A 23,993-nucleotide genomic window follows, 5' to 3' on the forward strand; every position below is an offset into this window, starting at 1 on the left:
GCAGTATATTGTGAACGCTATGAGTGAGGCAGCAAACACATCGGTGGGCCGCGTCCCTAAACCAAACAAGACGCATAGAAATGGCTTCAGCGGGGAAATTGAAAAGCTAGCAGCAGAGAAACGCAAACTGCGTCTCGACATTACGGTGTGCAGAGATGGAACGAAGGTAAAAGAAATGAAGACGCGACGCAACAGGCTGGCACACCAAATTCGCCGGGAATGCCTCAAGTTAGCATCGACTCGACTGGACGAACGTGTAGCTGAAATAGACCAAATGAAAGACGACGCGAAAATATTCAAAGCAACACGACTACTGCGCCGACAGCAGCAGTCACCAGTTGTGGTTGAAGACTCTGATGGCAAACTCATTGCACAACCTAGTGAATCAGTCGAAGCATTAAGGCAACACTTCCGTGCTATATTCTGTGATCCTGCTCTGGAGTCATCTAGGCTCTTACGGACAGAGGAAGACCTTAAAAACCCTATAAAGCAGCCAGAGGTACATGCCGCAGCTAAGCGCTTGAATAATGGCCGAGCTTCGGGACCAGATGGGATACCTGCTGAACTTATCAAATATGGAACACCAGCACTGTTCTCGAACATTGCCACTACATTCAACAATTATGCCAAAGACAAATCACTCAAGCTAGGCGATGGGCTACTGATCCCGATACCAAAGCCGGGAAAGAAAAGAGGTCCTCCTGGAAATGTAAGGCCAGTTACCCTGTTGAACACCCTACGTAAACTTCTTTCATTGGTCATCTAGACCGGCAGCCAAATTTGAGAAATCGCTCGTATCAACAGGCGTGCTTCCTTTTTCTGCTGACAACCTGCAATTTCTACAGTGCGTTGACTATACTTGTAGGAAGCTGAATCTTTTAGTTGGCCATGCTAGAGCTGTGCAGAAACAGACATACCGAGAGATTTTCTGCACTGGAATTTCACAAATCTCCGGCCATTGAAGCACCTTCTTCAAGCACTCAAGACCCTGAAAAATTCAAAAATTCAAGACGTTGCCGGTTCAAACCCCACATCGGGCGACTTTTTTTCTTTTGTTTGGAACTGAATTGCAGTGTTCTCGTGGTATTTAGCCAGCAATTTTAGCAGTATGTCAAGCCGATCGTAATTAACTTCTTCACAGAAGTAAGAAAATTCACTGAATCCCCATCAGGACCATCAATCCGGAAGCGTTTGTAAGAGCAAGCATATTCAGGCTTTCCGTCTTCTTGCGAGAATAAAGTAAAGACAAGACAATACAAAAGAAATGTGAATTAGAGTGTCAACTGCCAGCACAAAGGATCACTAGCGAATCATCTGCCAGGCATATGTAATGGCCAGCTGTATTGATGTTTACACCTAGTCAGACATCGAAAACAGCAACAACTAAATCGACAACATCAACAACAATAGCAGCAGCAGCGGCACACACACGTTTGACAACCCCACCCATACATGCACAAACACACACACACACACATTAACACTACTACTACTATTACTACTATATACAGCTGCAATTGCTGGCCACGCCGCTCCCAAGATGTGGGAGACGACGTCACGGAAGAAGTTCATCAATGACAGTACGGCTGATGCCGTCCCAGATCCTGGGGACGCCGAAATTGCCTGTTGCAGCGTGGGCACTCATGGCGGAAACACACACACACACACACACACACACACACACACACACACACACACACACACACACACACACACACACACACACACACACCTATCCCCTGTCCCGTCCTGTCCCGTTGACCCATTGGCGTTAACGGATACTTCGTCCCATCCGGGTAGGAGAGATGATGGACAATGTTTCCGATGGTGAGTCTGGTCTTGGATGTGTCGAAATAGTCAACTGAAGATGTATACACACATGCACACAGCCGCACACACACGCACACGCACATGTGTACACACACTTAGGTACATCAAACATGTCTTCCATTAAATTTTTATGCTAAAGTCAATTTCACACGATCTGACAGTTTACAACGGCCTGGTATAGCAGCGAATGCTATGCTCAAGAAATGAACCCATCCAGAAAATTGTACACGCACCTGCGTAGACTGTAGTAGTAATGATGACAGGCTCGTCATGTGGCTGCATCATTCTGATCAGCGGGCTCAGGATCACTGTCAGATCCACAGTCACTGGAATCGGAGGAATCCTCCACAGACTCCGAAGTGGTGGTGCTGCTTGTAAGGTGGCTGGAACCAGGTTTGGTGGAGCAAGTTCGACAGCCACATACATCTGTGCAAGGCAACATGGACTTGTGGCATGCACACCTCTGGCTGGAGCAGTCTCCGACCACGCAGTTGCACTTCACCATGGCTAGAACCTCCTTGGGTGCCACGTTGGTTAATAGCCAAGTAATCTTCAATACACCTGCACCACACGAAAAAAAAACGCCAGACATTGGGCATTGTCCAAAGTCTGAAAAAAGGAAACCGGGGATACTGGATGAGTTCTAGGTGGAACTGTTTGAATACTCGCACTAAGTAGGGAACATAATATTATTAAAGTTTGAAGGTGGGCTCAAAATCTTGATGGTGAATGCACATTTGGGAGATGTACGGTGCATTATCGTTATACATCAGTAGAACAGAAAGATGACGGGGGGGGGGGGCATTGGGTGGGGTGGTGGTGGTCGGGGAGGACGGACCATGTCCGGCCAATTTTGAAATGACTGGACATCGGGCCCGGCCATCTCACATTCCTTTGCATGCACTGACCTGCCTCGATAGTCCATCCCTGGCCATCAGGACTGGGTTGGTCGGGTTGGCGTTGCAACGCAGACTTCCAGATAGCTGCCTGGTAATTGGCACGACGTGCGTGCTGGAGAAGGGCGTCCTCGCAAGGTGGAAGTTGCCTTGGGTCTCGTGCCTTGCTGGCATCGCAGAACAGCTTGTACCGCAAGCCATTGACATCGGCAGAGGAGCCTGTGGCACCGTACAGTGCACATACAAACTGCTTGCATCCATTGAAAATGGACTCCTGCATTGCAAAACTCTGCCCAAGAGCTGCCATTGCACCCGCGAGGTTGCCATTTCCCTTAACAAGCTTCAGGCCACGGGCTTTGCCTTTCCCAGAAAAGGCGCTGATTGCATCACATCCGGTGAAAGCATGGAGCCCTATCAGAGCGCCGCAGACTGTCGGGCCAAGCTTGTCGGCAATTGCAGTGACATTCAGCACTCTCCTCTTGGATTTCTGGCCAGTGAGGATATAGACAGTTCCATGTAGAGATGCTGAATGCGCTAGAGCCAGGACAAAGACATCAGTGTCTTGCGAGAATATGCAGACGGAAGATGCACCACGGCAGAGGGAATGCTCGGCATGCAAGAACATGCGCGTGTCCGCTTCTTCGTGCGTGCACTCGAGCAACGGTTCGACAGATGCGCTGAACTGGCCATCATCCTTGGCCTCCAGACGCCAGGACTTCACGCCAACAGTCACGTAGATGCTCTGGCCAGGATGTAGTAGAAGAGCAGCTTGGCGTTCTGCCCACTGGTCGGCGAAGAACTGCACAAGATCAGTCTTGTTCTCACCGCAGGTCATAAATCTGCTCCAATCCGTGGGGATGGCTTGATCTGGGCGCTGTACGTGGCGACGGATGTGTCCAGCGGATGCATGCGAACGACTCTGCCTCTCAAACGACTTGATGGAGTTGGTGTGGTACTCGTCGGCTACAAAGTCTAATCGGCTAGACCTATGGGACACGAGAAGCTTCACCAGGTACTTCAATACCTGTTCGCTTAGCTGGCCGAATGTCGGCGGAAGTGACGTCTGAGCTCGTAGCATGGCCATTGCATCAATTACGAGCGCACACCCATCAGGAATCGAGTTTGCAGCCTCAGCTACGTCCTCGACTTGCTCAAGCAATGCCATGAGCTTCGACTTCTGCGTGGTAACTGGAGTGCCGTCACCCTGGGCTAGTGATAGCGGAAGTGTACCCAGCTCGTGCGTGAGCAGCAACCTCATGTCAATGGTTCTCACCTGCGCCATGACAACAAGTTGCTGGAACAGCTTAACCTGCTGCAAAGCAGTATCAGCTCGACAAGCACGTGAGGACTTCTTCCTCTTGGCGGGGGCCTTGAACGTCTCCAGTTTGTTCTTTTTCAAGACGTCAGAGATGCTGCTTCCATCGGTGACCATCCTGTTCGCAATGAACTCCTGCACAGCATTCTCTCCGACCGTCTGCGCCGCATGCAAATCCTTCTGCACACTAGCTGAGGGCACATCTCTCGTGGCAAGGTTGACAAGGTCACCTGGCTGATAGGGGTTTCCGTACTCACTCAGCACCTTGCCGATGGCCTCAACATCATGCTGGTCTCTCGTCATACGGTGCTTGGTGCTGTCCTTGTGGGTAGTCGATGAGTTGTCTCGGTCGAGACCTGCCAAGCTGTAACAAGCTGATGTAACAGCGGCACATTCATGCGCAGTTAGCACCCAACGTTCCACGGCGCCTTTGTTTCGTGAGAAGCCGACAATTCCACCAGGTGTTTTGCTGTCCCTGTTGAATGTCTGCTCGATGGTTTGATCGACAGGGACCTTGGCGAAGGACTTGGAGGAACGCGTTGCTGTGAAGTCTCCAGCCTTTAATGCTTCCGAAGCGGACGGGTTCGTATCGGGCAGTCGTACCATGTCGCACCAGTACATTGTGAGGTAGCGGGCATAGTGTTGGTGGTCGTACGCATAAAACCACGGCAAAAGCTTCCGAACACATGCCAGATGCAGATTCCAGTCTCCAGTGCGAGTCGCTCGAATAAATTGCAGCAACAAGCTGATCATCTCCAGGTAAGACAGCCAATAGGAAGCCATGGACGGCTTGCTTGCCTCCTGCTGGCTAGATCTGCAATAGTCTGCCTTCAGTACTGCGAATGCCGATGACTTGGTTGCCATGCTTGCAGCATCATAAATTCCGCTGTCACGGAGGGCACAGATTGCATCTTCGATGTGCTGAAGGTCGCCACCATTCTCTGCGTGTTCCAGGGTTCGTTCAAACACTTCCCAGCGACATTGCCACAGCGCTTCGAATGCCAGCTTGTGCATGCGAATGGCACGGTTGTAATGCTTGCCAGATAATGCCGCTCTGCAAGCACTCGGGCCGACAACACCAGCATCAACGAGGAGGTCACTCAGGCCACCGTCCGCGAACCGCTTTCCGATGACTCCAAGAAATGAGAGTATGGTGTGAAAACTGCCCATGCGCAGCACAACTTCCGGGTAAGCGTCTCTCTTCTGCGACATCACTTGCACTGCCTTCGCATACATGGCTTGGTCACACGTCAAGATGCAGTGTGACTGACCATGACTGCGTGCCATAAGCACACATCTCTGGATGACCTCTCCAACAACAGCACCATCTGTAGGTGATTCGGGGATTAGCGGCAGGTAAGCGATACGGGTAACTGGTTGCACTGCCGTGCATGCAACGGATGCGTTGAAGCCAGACCAGGGTGGTACTTCCTGAGGCTCAGCAGCACTACGGCCAAACCGTGATGTTGCCTGCGTGCTTCGCAACAGCAACCAAACGATGTCCAGATCCTCTCCTGGTGCTAGTGCATCAGTCGACTGGGTTTCCGTTAGACCACTAGCTGAGAGATGAGGTGATGCTATGGATCTAGGCGGCACGAAAAGTGGTAGGGTCAACCGCTCTGAAGGGATCAGAGCCCTAGGCCGCCGGCTACTGCGGAGTAGAGGACCGTTTGCAGCACTCACGTCTGGTGTTCTGCCTGGTGCGGGTAATTCTGGACTTGGATGGTTGTTCTGCAGAACGATCGTGGCAGTTGCGTGCATAGTCCCCTTCCCATCTAGCGTTTCTTCATTCCGATCGTTGTTGTCCGAGCAGAAAAAAATGGCATTGTTCGGGGTCACGGTGCTTGGAAGGCGTGTCTCTGAGTGCCTAACCTCCATGGCAAGAGCGGTTTCCACCTCAGATACCCTTGTTGCTGACACAGAGTGACCGAATCGGTTCAGCATTGTCACCAACTGCTGCGACCGGGTCAGATGGCGTGTCGTCATGGCCAGTGCAATGTGTTTTGGTGGCACCACTCTTCCATTGCTGGCGGCGTACACAATATCCTGGGATATAGAATCCACCAGCCTGCCCACTCTCTCGTTAACTTCTGCACGCCCGCCAACACAAGCCTCTACGTCTGGACCGCCTATGACCCACGCAAGAAAGTTGTGAAGGACGACAGGGACGCAGCGTGCAACTGACTCTTTGGTTATTTCAGTGGCATGGGGTGTGGAGGTCAGGACCGGCTCAACCTCTCTGACGGCATGGTGCACCATAATGGCGGCATGAAACAAATCCATTTCAGATGTTGCCGGCGCAGCTGACGCCATGAAGACCTCATCGTCTTCTTCTGTTCGCCCTCCGAGATCGCCAATCACAGATGTCATCAAGCCAATATAGTTCTCCTCACTGAGGTGAGCGGCAATCACCTTCTCCGGCTCCGTGACAGAGGAGCGAACGAACTTCACCCGGCCTTGGTACTGATTCAGTATCCTCGCTTTGACCAGCTCCGTTTTGTAGTTAGGGCTTGGCCTGCCGAGTGCTTCAAGCCTAGCAACGAATTTGCTGCGCAGAAACTGAATGGTGACAGCTCGTATGCCTCCTCTCCCATCTTGCTGCAAGATCTCGTTGTCGATGACATCAGCGACAACATCGAAGGCCTGCTGGTATATCGATGCAGTCTCAGATCGCTCCCGGCTCGACTGTGTAGTACAGAGGGTGAACTTGGCATAGCACGAGCGATGGTAAACAGTATCTGTAGCGATACAATCCGGATTACTCTGGACCTCCAGGAGTATGCGGGCATCTTCCTTCTCCAACGCAGCGTCCAGAATCCTCTGCGCTGCGTCAAAGCTCTCGCACACTGACAGCTTTTCAGCTGGCTTCCCTCGCTTCCGCTTGCTCTGTTGTTGGCAGAACAAACACAGCTCTTTCCGTGTTGGCTGTGGCGCTGTGCTACGTGTACATGGCCTTTTCGGAGGTGGTGGCTGATCATCCTCATCTGAGGCTGAGGAATCAGAGCAAGAACTGTTGGCATTTGCTTGGGCTTTTGAGATTCTCTCGAGACTTTTCTTGTGCGTGTACTTCCTGTAACACTCTACATGTACAAACCCACGAGGTTCAGCATTCTCATCTGCGCAATTCTGTTGAACCAGGAAGGCACAAGTTGCATCCTGCCGTAACAATGCTGCTTTCACGATTCTCGGCCAAGACACATCTGTAACATTCCGCTGATTGGTAGCGCCAGGGCAGCAGTGGCACAAGCATCGCTCCCAAGACATACCAGCTGCAGGAACAGTGGGATACATGCAAAGGCAGTCCGGGCTGTTTGTTCAAGAGCTTCAAAACTAACAAATTTAAATTACAAAATAAACTCACCTGCGTTCTCCTCATTTCCTCGTCGTGTCGGCTCGCATAAAACCAGAATGCTACTGCTGGGTGAGGGGTCCGCACAGTCCTCGTCCTCGGTGCTGCTCTCCTCACTCTCCATTCTACCTCAATACACCTGACGATAACTAAAAACTGTCGTGTGGTCGAAAGGCAAGGACAATTGTCATCTATACTTCGAGTGCCTTTTGTTGAGAATTGAATTCAAATTTTCCCGGGGGCCGGCGTCGTCATTCACATCACCTGCTCAGGTATTCAAATTTGTGCGGCTTTGAGCAGCGCATGGGGTGCGTATTGTTCGAACCTCGAAATCAAAAGTCGACGATTTCGCGAGGTTGTGCACAGCTCCGCGATGGCCAACTACGCCAGGTACAATCCCAAAGGGGCTGCCTGCCAGCATACAAACTTTCAGCTTGTCAGCATAAAAAGGAAACGTAAAACAGGCTTTTGAAAATCGGCAGTCAGACTAATCCTGACGCGGATCAAGCCAGCTATCAATGGGTACTTGTCACTGAACCAGAGCGGGTTCCGGTCAGGGAGAAGTACTGGAGACGTGGTATATAGCTATCGGTGGTTATCAGCAAGATGCCAGCGTGTTGCGTCGGAGATCTCAATCTTAGGCATTGATATGTCGAAGGCATTTGACACTATATCAAGGGTCAGGCTGATCGATATACTGTCAACAGTCATTGATCATGATGAGCTGCACATCATCCAGTGCCTTCTGACAGACACCACAATAAAAGTAAAGCTGAATAACATTCTCAGCCAACCATTAGTCACACATAATGGAACCCCACAAGGTGATTCTCTATCGCCAGTCCTGTTTACTGTCTACCTCGAGGCTGCATTGAGGTTGATTCGAGAGCGACTCTCACCGCGACCAGCATTGGATATTCAGCTTCAATTGCCCAATGAAACAGCGTATGCGGATGACGTAGACTTCATCAGCACCAGCCTACAATATTTGCATGACAATCAACCCATACTATCATCCTCGTTAGCGGAATACAATTTAAAAATGAATGAAGCCAAAACCGAATATACTACAATTAAAAGAGAAAAGGACAGAGTAGACGAGCGATGGCGGAACACGGTCAAACTAGGATCGATGCTTGGAGTGGAGGAAGATATCAGTCGGAGAAAACGTCTAGCAACATGCGCCTTACATCAGCTGTGGGTGATATGGCTAAGAGGTAACCATGCCCGTGAACCCCTTCGGATTAGGTTATACGGCAGCTTTATTCTCCCAATACTTCTTTATAACTGCGGCACATGGAGCCTGACAGAGACTCAAGAAAAGAAACTTGACTCGTTCCACCGCCAGCAGTTACGAGCAGTCATAGGGGTCAAATATCCCCGTATAATACGCAATGAAGCACTGTACAAGCGCACTGGCTCCAAGCCACTCAGCAGAATCATCCAGTCTGCTAGGTGGAGAATGTTTGGCCACATGCTTCGACTAGATACCTCATCCCCGGTCCAGCAGGCTATGTCAGCATACTTTCAGCCAGGAAGCTCAGGGTTCCGAGGCCGCCCGAGAACAACACTCCCGCGATCCATCAACAACGACCTGAAAAATTCCAGATCCACAAACTCCCTCACATCACACGAGGATCTAGTTGCACTGAGGCAGCTCGCCCAGGATCGTCGAAAGTGGAAGGAACTAATGTGTGCTGTGTGTAATGGCTGAAGTTATACAATTACACTAGATACCCTTAACAATAATAACGGATACAATTACACTAGATACCCTTAACAATAATAACGGATACAATTACACTAGATACTCTAGATACTAGATACTCGGTACTCTAGATACTAGATACTCTAACAATTTTATCAAACATTATGATAATTACCACATCAAATGCTGCGGAGACCTATCCAGAATCGGCAATATGCTGGCCCTGGCCTGGAGATCTGCAACTATAATCAGCTTCTACTTTGCAACACTAACGGATTAGTCCCCTTTGTCGATTGATGGATCAATCGGTAGATTCGGCTCTGTTTTTCTTTCCTTTCTTTCTTGTTTTGAATTGTACGTTGAACTCATTGGATTTCTTTGTATTCTGTATCTCGTTATCGTTATATTTCCCTCTAGCCCTCTCGCTTAGGATGAGCTTTCTTTTTATGGCAGCTTAAGCGAAGGCTATATACCTGCTTTATGCAGGTTGATGCCAACGCGAACAAGCAAAATAATAATAACATGTAGGTTCCTGTCGTGCAATGTCATCGCATGAGCTGATTGTTTTTATAGTGACTGGTGGTGTTAGTGGACATTATCTGTATTCTGCCAATTTTTCTGGTGGCATTATCCGCCAGGGCTTCCCCGGGATAGGCCAACCCGGGCTGCCCCCTCTGCACACACCAGTGGCAATGCAAGTAATTACAGTGGTCCCTCTATAATCCGGCACCATTTGTGCCACGGAAATCTGCTGGATTAGGGAGGGTGCTGGATTAACAAATCGGATTTACTGCTGCAATGTGCCTGAAGAGGACATTTTGGCTACTGAAAATTGTGCTGGTTTATCGAGGGTGCTGGATTATAAAGTGCTGGATTAGAGAGGGACGACTGTAGTTCCATTCACTGCGAACATCCGGGGAGTGCGGGGATCCCGGGCTTGAATCCCGGCCCCCTGGACTGGGTACGAGTACCTGATCTGAGCTGATCAGACATGCACGTGCACATGCATGGCCGGCCCCAGGGAGTCGTAAAAGCCCGGGAGAGGACACGGGATGCGCGCACGCGGACGATGTTTGCCTCGGCCAGAAAGTGAAGCACGCTAGGCCGGCGCGGCCGGATCTGCTCGATCCACGGCGCTGTGCTCGTCTTCAGGGAAGGGAGTCCTAAAATACCAATATTTTACAACTCGTTGTTGACACCATTATCCGAAACTGGTGGCGAAGGAAGCATAAACATGATTGTGTGTCAGTCTGTCAGACTCAGTACACATGGTACAGGGGGTGGGGAGTTGAGTGTGTGTGTGTGGGGGGGGGGGCGTGTGTATGTGCACATGTTGTTGTTGTTGTTGTGTTTCTTTTAATTCGCAAACCAAACGGGCAGATCTGCCCAATGAAAAGGTGGCGAATGCAGATAGAAAGCAGTAATAAATGAAATTGGGGACTGATGTAATTAGGATAGAGGTGGAGAAAAACTAAGCCAGCTGATCATCAAACAGGACGTCTGGTACTCTAGGTACTAAGGCCAGTAAGTGTGTGCGGGATCATGCTGGCGCGGAACTGGCGGAGCGTGGAGATGGCACGTATATCGCTGGGTAATGTGTTCCACAGCTGGGCGCCCCGGAACGCGAGGCAACCCTTGCCGAACCTGGTGGAAACTGGCGGTTGGCGCAGACCCATGGTGGAGTGCAACCTAGTTGGGCCAGCTGCCGAAGGAACTAGGAGGGCTTGCAGTTCAGAACTTGCGTGCTCATTCCGAGACCTCCAGACCAGAACGATGAACTTCTGCCTGAATATCTCGGATACTCTGTAGGTGTCCAATTGCAGCAGGAGGGTACGCGCGGAGGTGTGATGCGAGAGTCCGAAAACCGCCCTTGCCGCCCGATTCTGCATGACTTGTAGCCGATCCAATTGGTTGGCAGTAAGAAGCGGGGAAAACGCATTGGATCCGTACATCAGGTCAGACATGATGATCGCTTTAAAGTAGAGAACTCGGCTCTGATGAGTCAAGCAGCGACGCAACCTCCATAGTGCTCCGATCCTCTGGGCCAGTCGAGCGGTGCAGCGATCAACATGGGGCGTCCATGACAGATCCGAGTCGAGGAGCACTCCAAGATACCTGGCCGCAGTAACGACAGGAATCGGCGTTTCATGACAGTTTACATTGATCGTATGCTGGGGCTGCTGAGGCTGCCTGTTTGTGCTTGTACTTTTGTGTGTGTTTGTACAGTGTTTGTGTGTGTGTGCGCGCGCACGCATGCGTGCGCATTTTTGTGCACAATTCCGTTATGAAGTACAAATGATAGGTTTACCTTTTGTACACTCGCCAAGACTTCGGTTAGATTCACTGAGAACCTTTCTGGCCAACCTGGAGGCTGAGCCTTCCGTTTCCTAAACGGCTAAAGTCACCGGGTACTCAGTATACGAGTAGAAAAGTGTAGAAAATTTTAACAAGATCTATAAATAACGACCTTGAAGTGCTCCGTGACGCGCTCTGCCTTCTGCTTATCTGAAGCCAAAATGTGGCCATCAGCAGAGCTGACCATGATACTGGATGGCTGAGATCCACTTTTCATGGCCGAAGCAGCAAGGAACATCTGTGCTGAGTCAGGTGCCTGCTCCACCTTCTCTGCCAGTCTGTCGAGGCGTTCATTGGCATCCGCCCGCTGAATGCAGAGCGCGTCACGGAGCACTTCAAGGATCTATTCTGTAGAGATCAATCAGCTGCTATCCAGAAGCCAGTCCCTCACCGGCTAAGTGTGGCAGTGTCTCCAGCGGAGGTGGAAACAGCGATGAAACGACTCAAAAACGGAAAGGCTTGTGGGCCGGACAAAGTCCCTGGAGAATTACTGAAGTATGGAACATCACAGCTATCCATCGTAGCGGCAGACATCATCAACCAAAGCGTAGCAGAGGGTGCCGACATGTCATCGTTCATCGGACTTGGCACACTGATTCCTTTACAAAAACCAAAAAAACCTAGAGGACCCGTGACTAGCCTGCGTCCCATTGTCCTCCTGAACACCATCCGAAAAGTTTTCTCCCTTGTAGTGCTCTGCCGAATCGCAAAGGACGTTGCTCGTTATGTTGGTCCAACTCAATCTGGCTTCAGACAAGGCCGAAGTACAACAGATGTGGTATGGACACAGCGATGGATTGCGGCCAAGGCGACTCGATACAACTGGGAATGCCACATGCTGGGGATTGACATGTCCCGTGCGTTCGACACGATCGATCGCACCAAACTGTTAGACGTCGTGGCATTAGTGACTGGCCCCGATGAAGTGCGCATGATCCAGCACCTACTGTTCCACACACAAATATCAGTGAAAGTAGGAAAGGCAACTGCCAATCCGTTTCTCAGCACCATCGGCACCCCCCAGGGAGATGGCTTGAGCCCTGTTCTTTTTATTTGTTACCTGGAGGCAGCACTGCGCCAAGTGAGAGCAAACCTTCCCGAACGCCCTTTCGCCGACCGTCACATACCCGGAGAAACAGGTTACGCCGATGATGTGACATTGTACTCAACCAGTGAGGAGTGGCTGAAGCGAAGCCTCCCCATCATTAGCGCAGAACTCGGGGATTGGTCCCTTACAGTAAACGAGACCAAGACCGAATTCTTGCATCTGACATCAACTTCAGACTCCTGGCGGTCCAGCAGGCAGCTAGGGTCCCTCATTGGCGACAGTGAGGACCTGGAGCGGAGGAAAGACCTCGCTTCGAGTGCATACGGCAGGATGTATAGCCTCTGGCTGAGGCGTGGGAAGGTCAGTGAGCAGAGGCGCATCCGCCTGTATAATGCCCTGGTTCTGCCCGTTCTTTTGTATAACTGCGGCGCATGGGGGCTCACGGCAGCACAAGCAGAATCGCTTAACGTTTTCCACCGGAAGCAGCTCCGACGGCTCATTGGCATAGTCTACCCAGCCAGGATATCAAATACTGAGCTGTATGAGAGGTGCAACACGGAACCACTATCTGACATCGTGGACAGGAGAAGATGGCAGCTAACCGGCCATATTCTCCGTATGGACAGGGATGCGCCGCCATGGATCGCGCTGACGGGCTATTTTGCGGGAGATGCCAAGGCTGGGCGTGGACGTCCAAGGACATCCATTGCGACGCGCATCACAAGCGACTTACAGAGGAGGAACATCGACTTGAAGTGCAGCAGTCAGCTGGGGAATGTGAGGGCCATCGCTCTGGACAAGCCTACATGGAGAAATCTGGCCGACAATCCATGATCTGGCGTCACAGGTCATCAGTGCGCCGTGTTAATAATTACCTTGATAATGGAATTTGATCATAGGAGATAGGACAGAAGCGGAACGTATAATTATACCCACATAATTATATTATTACGCGTGCTGTGGTATTATTATTATTATTATAAATAACGACCTGCAACCATGTACAATGTAGATAGATAGGGAACACACATTGATTGTTTTTAAAAGAATCCAGGCAATATCATGAATCATGGAATGAGTGCGTAATAATGCTCTATGTTGCGTTTTGACGATGCTGAAGGAAGGGAGCCTTTGCGATTCACTCACAACACACGCACAGAAGTCCACTCGACTGCAATTTCAGTGCAATTTCTGCCACAAATTCATAAATCCACGAGTACGAGGAAGCTCAGCGGATCTCAACACGAACGTTCGCCCATCACCTGCAATGGAATATGGGCTGTATGATACGGCCAGCGGCTAGCACGGGAAGTGGCGTCATTTTCCACAAAATAATCTCGTTTCATTCACAACCATTTGACTGCAATTCAGTGCAATTTCTGCCACAAATTCAACTCCACGAGTACGAGGAAGCTCAGCGGATCTCAACACGAACGTTCGCCCATCACCTGCAATGGAATATGGGCTGTATGATACGACCAGCGGCTAATACGGGAAGTGGCGTCATTTTCCACAAATCTCATTTCGTTCACCCCAACTCAAATAAAATTGAAGTACAATTAGGGATTTGCATTTCCATCGCCTCAGAATAAATTAACTTCGATAAACTGAGAGAGAATGAGTAAGGCAGCTGGAAGAATTGAGGATGAAAATAGAGATCAGAAGACTCGACGGAGCAATCGTCTCCGTGCTCTAAGAGAAATCGGAGAATGTCCCAATTAGTATTTCAAGAAGACATCACAATTTTCGAAAATAATAATTTCCTTGCCTCGCAACACCGTTCCCTGGCAGCGTTCCCCGGCAGCGCGAGGCAAAGATGTTTTCTGGGAATGTGTTAGGGGCCGTCCGTAAATATCGATGTTTTTTTAGAGACGATATTGGTGCTTCTCTCCCTTGACCCCCCCCCCCCTCCCCCCAGAAGACGCACATGTACATCTAGATCATGGAATCAATATTTTTGGATGCTCATTTTTTCAAATCCTTGTTCAGACAGTGAAGACTGGAAACTCTTGCGGAGTTCGTCCGTGTTTGTTCGCACTGCCTCTACGTCTTGAAAAAGGTCTCCTGCAGGCATCGTTCGGCCGATTTCCACAATCAATAGCTCATTCTTTTGCCCTTGAAATTCGCCATGGGCGTACAGCTTCCAATTTTTGATTTTGTTCTTGTGTCGCGAGTTTTAGCTCCGCGAACGGAAGCTGGTTTCACATTTCTTGTATAGCCATTTGGACGTCCGCGTGCAGGGATCGGCGAAACTTCAGATATTTACATCGATATTTTTCTGATGCTCGAAAAGACGCACATGGCTCAAACCCCCTCCCCCCCAGACGCACCAATATCGTCTCTAAAAAAACATCGATATTTACGGACGGCCCCTTATGTGCCGTGTCCTCTCCCGGGCTTTTACGACTCCCTGGCCGGCCCCATGCCGGGCCATGGCACGATCCGATCTTGTCCATTCAAAATTTTGAAAATGGAATCTATGAAAGCATGAAAGCTCTAGAAACCAACTACTAGTATTACTACTAAATACTCATGTAAATATTTGGGGAACGAGTGAAGTAACACGTGTTAGTTCGAGCCCGACTATCAACATAAAGGTATGGCTTCTCCTCCTGTGGATCGGACTCCATCAGCGGAGAAAGGACCGACGGCGAGCGTTGCAATGCGTTCGGTCATGGCAGGTATCCGCCACTCCTTTCCCACTGTGCAGCAGATGAGTACGAGGTCTCTCAGTGATCGAATCCGTCCCGAGCAAGCCGAGCCGAACATGTCTCGCCCTGATGTTGTTTTATTGGTAAGAACTACAATGTACAACTATTACTTGCTGAAGAATAAGTACGAATGGTTCATGTAGCTCATCTGGGCAAATCGCCTTGCACATGAATTCTAAAACGACACCCAATACTAGTACGTAAAATTCACACAGCAAAATAGTATTGTCCAGACTCCACTGTAGTCTCATCTCCACGTGAAAGCCCAAATTAAAGCAGAGAAGGAGCAGGAATGACCTTTGACTTGCTTGGATAAGCAGGAAAACCTGGCCCGTTTCACTAATATGTCTTCAAGGCAATCCGCATTGGTGCAGCAATGCAGATATGGGAGCCCTCCCCCAGGAAAATTGGGCCCAAACAGCCTATGTTTTATTGCTTCTAAAATCACGCGCCCCTGACCTCTTTAGAATAGCCCTGTAACTCTTCCCGTTCAAGTTTGAAGTCAGAAAAACGTGTGAATATAAGGGAATTTGCTTCTCAGCCAGAGGATCCGCAAATTCAAACTAGACTAGCCAGAATGGATAGTTTGCCAGTCTGTTATAAACACAAAGAGATACTGTACTTAGCACTTAATTCAGGGCGGATTGAACCAGGTGCATATAGGCCGATTCATACTTCATTTCGCGTACGGGAAAGTCATCGCGCGACCGATGGCTTTCCCGTACGCGAAATAGTTGAGCTCAGATCAAATTTTTCGCGACGCGACGCGTTTCCCGGACGCGAACTGAAGTATGAATCAGGCTTATCCCACACCCGCTTGTTCTCTGAGATGGTCCTCGTGAACAAGTACAATACAAAAAAAACACTCAAAACCGAGGAGATTTTCGATCAACGTCTATAAAATGAATCGCCTACGGTGCCTGCACCCGTGTCTGTACAGCTGCATGTACACGACACAGTTGGCAGTCGGCTGAGTCATACAGCTCTACACGCACATGCGCACAGTCACTGAGTGCACAGCCAAAGTCATAAAATACCAACTCCCTGTTGTACTGGAGAATCTAGGCGGCCTTTCGTGAACCCAATTATAAATAACTGCTTCAGCACCAGGCGTTTTTTCCCGGATTCTGTAAGGCCTAAGGGGCCATGCGGCATTATCGATAATTTTCATGGAACAAAAGGTTTTAGTTACAACCCCCCCCCCCTGAATGAAAAATATATAATTATTGGCTTTGACAGCGAGAATGGATCGATGTTTATACTATCAATATTTTTCCAAACGAAACTCTCCTCGACCCACCCTTAAACGAAACTTTTTGTTTTGTGTGAAAGATCGATATTTGAGAGGTTAAGCTGCACGCTATTTTTGACGAGACGCGCAATTTCACGTCAAATTGGGCGTGAAGCTCCGAATTGCGACCTCAGCTGCAGGTCACTCGCTTTGTTTTCCAATGCGCGGGCCAAATAACGCTAGCTGAACTTTCGCGTCACGTCTAAAATAATGTGCAGCTTAACCGCTCGAATTACGGACGGCCCCTATTAAAAGTTATGGGCGTGTTTGGTTGGTGTAACTTTGAGCAATATCCGCCAGAACAGCGTGCTTGGCTGGGACTGCACATGCACTGGATCGGCCAGAACGTGTTCTGCTTGCCGCGGCCTCGAGGCGAGAGCAGTTGTAGAGCAGATTTAATTTTCACAGTGAAACCAGGCAGGAACGGGAACACCGATGTTGTCCAAAATGATCACGTGCATGCTCCTTTGCGTTGTAGTTGGCGTGCACTCTTTGTACCGCACGAAGTGACTCGCACACACTTTAACGGATGCTGTCCGTTTTGCGCCAGTTTTTGCCCAAATGTCGTCTGTTTCTGGAGTGTCGTTTGATCGGCATGAGGCTGCTCCTTGTGCCCCAGCTGTTCGATCCTGTTCTAGATCTTGCCAACCAAATACACCCAAGGCAAACGGTGGTTCATTATGAGAACGAAAATAAAATCAATTGTTGGTCTTCCCATTACGAAGATGAATGACATGTGGTTGGGCCGTCTTGACTGAACTTTCTTTCCCTTATACTGGTTTGTGTGTGCATGTGTCGCACGTGCGTGTGTGTGTGTGTGTGTATCTGTGTGTGTGTGGGGGGGGGGGTCATGTTGTTGACGCAGGATACTCGTGAGTTAGCTGAATACAATGTCAGTCACTTGCCTGGAGCAAAGAGACTGGACCCTTCCATCAGTGACTCCGACCTTGCTTCATTTGTGGACGATCTACGACGTAAGTGCCCTTCAACTTGGCTGTGTGGCTATTTGTTTGCATGTGTATGTCTGTGCCTGTGCCTGTACCTGTGTGTGTGTGTGTGTGTCTGTCTGTGCCTGTACCTGTGTGTGTGTGTGTGTGTGTGTGTGTGTGTGTGTGTGTGTGTGTTTGCGGATGCGCGTGGACATCCGATTGTTTGGCGTCTGACTTGATTTTCTGGGGTGGGTCAGCCCCGCCTTGGCTTTGCTTGTGTGCTGTCGTTTGTGTCCAGCTGCTGTTGTAGGTTTTATCTAATAATGCTCACTATCTTTGCTGTCTGCTACTGTGCAATGGTGCAGAAAGACAGCCGGATGCGGTGGACAAACCTCTTGACCTTGTGTGCTACTGTTCGGTTGGCTATCGCTCGTCCAAGATGGCATCTCGACTTCAGAAGTTGCTGCGACCTCCACCAGTGGCCCGGGATCAAGCCAGCGCTAGTGCAGGGCAGCACAGTTCTGCCCAGACATCAGCAAAGCAATCAAGCAGCTCCCCCGACTGTGCGGCCGCTACGGCGCGCCCTGTTGCCAGTGTGTTCAACCTGGAGGGCAGCATGTTCCAGTGGGCCAACGAGAACCGCCAACTCTGCTCCGCCGGCACTGCCGCAACTCGCCAAGTGCATCCGTACAGCGTGGTCTGGGGACGCCTGGTCGATCGTGACCGGCACAACTGGGGAGCTAGCTAAACAGGCATGTAGCTCGTGTGCAGTCAGCGTTGTCTGGTCACCACACCAGCAAAATGGCCGCCATACGTACATATACTACATAGTCAAAACCAGGGAGTCGTAAAAGCCCGGGAGAGGACACGGGATGCGCGCACGCGGACGATGTTTGCCTCGGCCAGAAAGTGAAGCACGCTAGGCCGGCGCTGCCGGATCTGCTCAATCCACGGCGCTGTGCTCGTCTTCAGGGCAGGGAGTCCTAAAATACCAATATTTTACAACTCGTTGTTGACACCATATCCGAAACTGGTGGCAAAGGAAGCATAAACATGATTGTGTGTCTGTCTGTCAGACTCAGTACACATGGTACAGGGGGTGGGGAGTTGAGTGTGTGTGTGTGGGGGGGGGGGGGGGAGGCGTGTGTATGTGCACATGTGCTTGTACTTTTGTGTGTGTTTGTACAGTGTTTGTGTGTGCGCGTGCGTGTGTGCGCATTTTGTGCACAATTCCGTTATGAAGTAGAAATGTTCACCTTTTGTACACTCGCCAAGACTTCGGTTAGATTCACTGAGAACCTTTCTGGCCAACCTGGAGGCTGAGCTTTCCGTTTCCTAAACGGCTAAAGTCACCGCGTACTCAGTATACGAGTAGAAAAGTGTTGAAATTTAAGATTTATAAATAACGACCTGCAACCATATACAATGTAGATAGATAGGGAACACACATTGATTGTTTTTAAAAGAATCCAGGCAATATCATGAATCATGGAACGAGTGCGTAATAATGCTCTATGTTGCGTTTTGACGATGCTGAAGGAAGGGAGCCATTGCGATTCACTCACAACACACGCACAGAAGTCCACTCGACTGCAATTTCAGTGCAATTTCTGACACAAATTCATAACTCCACGAGTACGAGGAAGCTCAGCGGATCTCCACAAGAACTTTCGCCCATCACCTGCAATGGAATATGGGCTGTATGATACGACCAGCGGCTAACACGGGAAGTGGCTTCATTTTCCACAAATCTCGTTTCATCAAGTTCACAACCATTTGGCTGCAATTTCAGTGCAATTTCTGCCACAAATTCAACTCCACGAGTACGAGGAAGCTCAGCGGATCTCAACACGAACGTTCGCCCATCACCTGCAATGGAATATGGGCTGTATGATACGACCAGCGGCTAACACGGGAAGTGGCGTCATTTTCCACAAATCTCGTTTCCGATTCACAACCATTTGACTGCAATTCAGTGCAATTTCTGCCACAAATTCAACTCCACGAGTACGAGGAAGCTCAGCGGATCTCAACACGAACGTTCGCCCATCACCTGCAATGGAATATGGTCTGTATGATACAACCAGCGGCTAACACGGGAAGTGGCGTCATTTTCCACAAATCTCGTTTCATTCACAACCATTTGACTGCAATTCAGTGCAATTTCTGCCACAAATTCAACTCCACGAGTACGAGGAAGCTCAGCGGATCTCAACACGAACGTTCGCCCATCACCTGCAATGGAATATGGGCTGTATGATACGACCAGCGGCTAACACGGGAAGTGGCGTCATTTTCCACAAATCTCATTTCGTTCACCCCAACTCAAATAAAATTGAAGTACAATTAGGGATTTATCTTGCATTTCCATCGCCTCAGAATAAATTAACTTCGATAAACTGAGAGAGAATGAGTGAGGCAGCTGGAAGAATTGAGGATGAAAATAGAGATCAGAAGACTCGACGGAGCAATCGTCTCCGTGCTCTAAGAGAAATCGGAGAATGTCCCAATTAGTATTTCAAGAAGACATCACAATTTTCGAAAATAATAATTTCCTTGCCTCGCAACACCGTTCCCTGGCAGCGTTCCCCGGCAGCGTGAGGCAAAGATGTTTTCTGGGAATGTGTGCCGTGTCCGATCTCCCGGGCTTTTACGACTCCCTGGTCAAAAGAGGCAAAATAGCACCTACATGTATGAGGTTGCCGATGGTACATACCTGTAGTCACCACACCACGGATGTACATGTAGAGGGGACGGTTTCAAATAGGACATAGGTTGCAAACCGGAACGGACTCAATATTCACTTTCTCTCTTGGTATTTTGATTAGAAAACATATGTCACAGTGAGACTACGATGTGTTATACTCCGAGCCAAAATTTCATGGCTCTGCGATGACCAGAAGCGCCATATCAAGCAGGTGAGTTTTTGACGTGTTGCTTCGCACTGCGACTTGAGTTTTACGACTTTTGAAAAATCAACTTCTTGTCGCAGGTAAACAGCGGCTCGCCTCTCGCCAATAAAGCACCGCATACCAATCAAAACTAATGGAAGCACACACAAGGCTTATTGTTACTCTGTACTGGCCGTCGTGGAGCGATAGCAATTACCTAATTTCAGACCCAGAGTGAATTTGACGTGCACTCTAAAACGTGTCCGGTTTGGAGCCACCTCTGATTTGAACTTTTTTGAAGCGAAAAATTGGGCCACTTGGAGGCAATGGGTCAACACAAAGAAGTGGCTCAGTTCGATTGACTCTGGCCCCAGAGCAAACTTCAACATGCCAGTTTCCTTCCACAAACATATTTCGAGTGAAAAATCAACGTTGATGATCGGTTTGGGTCTATACAAATTTGGCTGTCAAAGCGTCCCAGTATCGAGCCGTCCCCTCTACAAACTGATACGTACACCACAGATGTGAGAGCCACCTCCCCCCCCCCCCCTCCGTTAAGGGGGAGGGGGGGGCTGCTGAACTGGCCACAACTTGACAGGTGATGGTGCACCGTGCCGAGTCATAGTTCTACTTAGGCTGTGCTCGCGTCCAAGTTCAGGCCCGAGTGTGAGCTCCGAGGACGTCAGAGACACCTGGCATTATGCTTGACGAGTTTGGACAGAAGGACCCAGCTAGAACCATATTTTGTGTGTTTCCTTTTTGGACGAAACACAAACGTGCAAAATATAGCGTCGCTGGCCTCAAGAAGCACAATTCTCGATCCGCAGGCCATGTACTTGTAGCTGCTGCGACACTGTAATACACATGTACTTGCCATGCCCTCCCCCCCCCCCCCCCCCCCCCCGTCAGTTGAGCCTTCTTATCATGTGCCTGTATTGAAAAAGCGTACCATGCTCCTTACGTCAAGTCGCCCAATTCATTTGCAAATTTGCACTGACTCACGCTGTGCACTTTGCGCCCATTAATGGTTCCGCTGACTCAACCAACGAAATCATTCCTATGTCGGAATTAAACCTTTATTCTGGCTGTCTGCTCCCTAGCTTAGCCTAGCCTAGCCAAGTGCGTTTAGCCACCACCACCACCACCCTGACTTAATTTATCGCGGTAACCATACGAGTAGTCATGGTAACCATGCACATTGTACAATGAAATTCATTCGCATTCATGGGCCCAATGCTACTATCACTATGGGGTGCAGCTTGCTTTGATGGTATTATTAGCTATGCCTGGCTCACTCTAGTCCGATTTTTCGGCCAATATTGAATACTATGTACACTGTAAGTACAAATTTTCATTCACGAAATCTTTCGTTAGATCACTCCACCGGCAGGTTCGTAATACGTTCTAAATTTCGTTTTCGGTCGAGGTCTCTCACCTCGAACGTTCAGAAGAAAAAACTTTAGTTTGGTACGAGGTGAATAGCAATTTCTGGACATGAAAATAAAATAGAGGCCCACTGGCTGTGTGTTTTACATTTTTCATATCTTTTTGTATCTATTGTATGGCCTAATCCTTCATCTTTCCAAATATGTGACAATTTCTCATGCTGTGATCCCAGAGACTTTATAGCAGGTTGTTTTCGACAGGCCAATTTTTTGGCCTAAATTTCAGTGTATGGAATTCTGGACATGAAAGTAAAATAGCGTCAATAGGCATCCTATACTGCACCATGTTTGTTATTTTTTCTATTGGTGGACTGCAGTTGGCCTCTTCACACTTCCAGCCAACAGGTCCAAGACTATACAGCGTCTGAAGTGGAGTGCACATGGAGAAGCCAACGATTCGTCCATTACTTTTTATTTTACTCAAAATTCAAAATTCTCATGCGACATAGTACCACAAAACTCGTAGAAATGCCTCCCAAGAAAAGGCTATCAACAAGGCACCGACACGAGGAGAAACTACAGCAGCCCAGCTGTCAACTACAACAAGAAAAAACTTCATCAACCTGATTGACTTGACTCTACACGCGACGAAAAATTATTTTACTCGAAATGTCCAGAAATGTACAATGTCCAGAAATAGCAATTCACCTCGTACATACTTTAGTTATTTCATGCCCCCTAACGAATATAGCGAAAGTCTATTCCGATTCCAAACGAAACTTTGTACTTATACATTAGTATGAAAAATCCACAAGAAGATAAGCACGAAATCGTGTGGACGGTCTTGTCGCACATGTTTCCTTTGTGTGTGTGCGTAAAGGTAGTCCAAGTCTGTCCGACACAGTCGGCCGATTTCAAGTCGATGTCGGAGCATCGGGCCGAAAAATCGGCCGTGAGCCAGGCATAAGAAAGACGACAGGGGACCTTTCCGGGGGTAAGTAACAATTGGGGATTGCAGGGGTGCAAACGTACCGTATTTCCCCGATTATAAGTCGCACTCAATTATGAGTCACAACCCCAGTTTCAAGTTTAGCCATAATTATTGATTTGATATAACTTCAGTAGTAAGTCATGCTCGATTGTAAGTCGCACCCCTTTTTTACCCTTGAATTTTAGTGTACAAAGGTGCGACTTATATTCGGGGAAATACGAGTACATGCACGCTAGGTCTCACTATTCTCCACTGTGTGGTCTTGCTGACTGGCTTCAGAGCTTTGGTCTGATGAGGAATGTTGCACAGACGCAAACGCTATACAGTTTGTCACCTAACCTCGTATTACCCAATCACTCCTATTGGCATTGCTAGCTCTCTAGACATCTAGGTGACGTCATTGACGATAAACTCAATTGACATAATACTCATGTCCCTCACTGCCGTCGTACACGTGTCCGAGCATCATGTTACTAGTAACCTTGGCAGCAAGGATGATCTATGCAGGGGAATAGAGGTCACGACCTGCTCCAGTGCAGATGATTATGAAAAGCACCCATACTGAGAGAGAAGAAATACTCTGGTGGACACGCACGCACGCCATGCCACATTGGCCAAAGCACTGCAAACCTGAACCAGTTACATGTATACATGTATACAAGGTTTCGGAACATGGTCCATGGCAGGTAAATGAATAATAATTATTGTGTCTTCAAAAGGCACAAAAGAGCTGTCTACACATAATCCATAGACTGAGGGTGATGAGCCAAAAAGGATGTGAATTGTGCGATATGTTTCGTAGGGGCAGGCAACCACCGATGTGCCAATGAACAGGGAAGTAAAGGTTAGAGAAATATAGACAACTGCCCTGTTTCATACTTCTCATGCGCATGCGTTAGGGTGACTTTAAGGTCCCCCCTCGTGCGTTTTGTGATAGAATTCACATTTTTTGGCAAGCACCCTTACTTTTTTTCACGCTACATTGACCTTCTTCCTCTCTGAGTATGAGACACTTTACACTCTTTGTTTAGCCGTCACCTTCTCTAGTCTTCCCAGCGCATTGGTGCTTGCCTCCCCTGGCCCTGGGCCTAGCTCGACAGATGTTGTATCAGTTCCAACGCAACGCGCAGCGGAAGCGTACTGGGCCCATAACCCAGAGGTCGATGGATCGAAAACATCCTCCGCTACCAATGTAACAGTTCCAACTTACAAGTTCCAAGATAGTTCCAAGTGAAAGACACCCAAAACATGCCATGCATCAGGTTATAAAGGGTAGAACACAACTAAGAGTAAG

The 23,993-nt window shown here is 49.0% G+C and overlaps 2 protein-coding genes across 2 annotated transcripts; one reads left to right on the top strand and one right to left on the bottom strand.

The window, feature by feature from the left end:
- Positions 1-1,075: 1,075 nt before the first annotated feature.
- On the bottom strand, positions 1,076-7,834 carry LOC135822652 (uncharacterized). The gene is made up of 3 exons (XM_065335462.1): positions 2,739-7,834; positions 2,064-2,391; positions 1,076-1,861 (listed from the first exon to the last, which is right to left on the bottom strand). Exons 1-2 carry the CDS (start codon positions 7,330-7,332, stop codon positions 2,099-2,101), a joined length of 4,887 nt encoding a protein of 1,628 aa, XP_065191534.1. The 5' UTR covers positions 7,333-7,834; the 3' UTR covers positions 1,076-1,861; positions 2,064-2,098.
- A 7,183-nt stretch (positions 7,835-15,017) lies between these two features.
- Positions 15,018-18,489, top strand: LOC135823448 (uncharacterized). The gene is made up of 3 exons (XM_065336299.1): positions 15,018-15,295; positions 17,369-17,477; positions 17,798-18,489. Exons 1-3 carry the CDS (start codon positions 15,101-15,103, stop codon positions 18,178-18,180), a joined length of 687 nt encoding a protein of 228 aa, XP_065192371.1. The 5' UTR covers positions 15,018-15,100; the 3' UTR covers positions 18,181-18,489.
- Positions 18,490-23,993: the final 5,504 nt, after the last annotated feature.

The sequence above is a fragment of the Sycon ciliatum genome, chromosome 8 (genome assembly GCF_964019385.1).
Source record: "Sycon ciliatum chromosome 8, ocSycCili1.1, whole genome shotgun sequence".
NCBI lineage: Eukaryota > Metazoa > Porifera > Calcarea > Leucosolenida > Sycettidae > Sycon > Sycon ciliatum.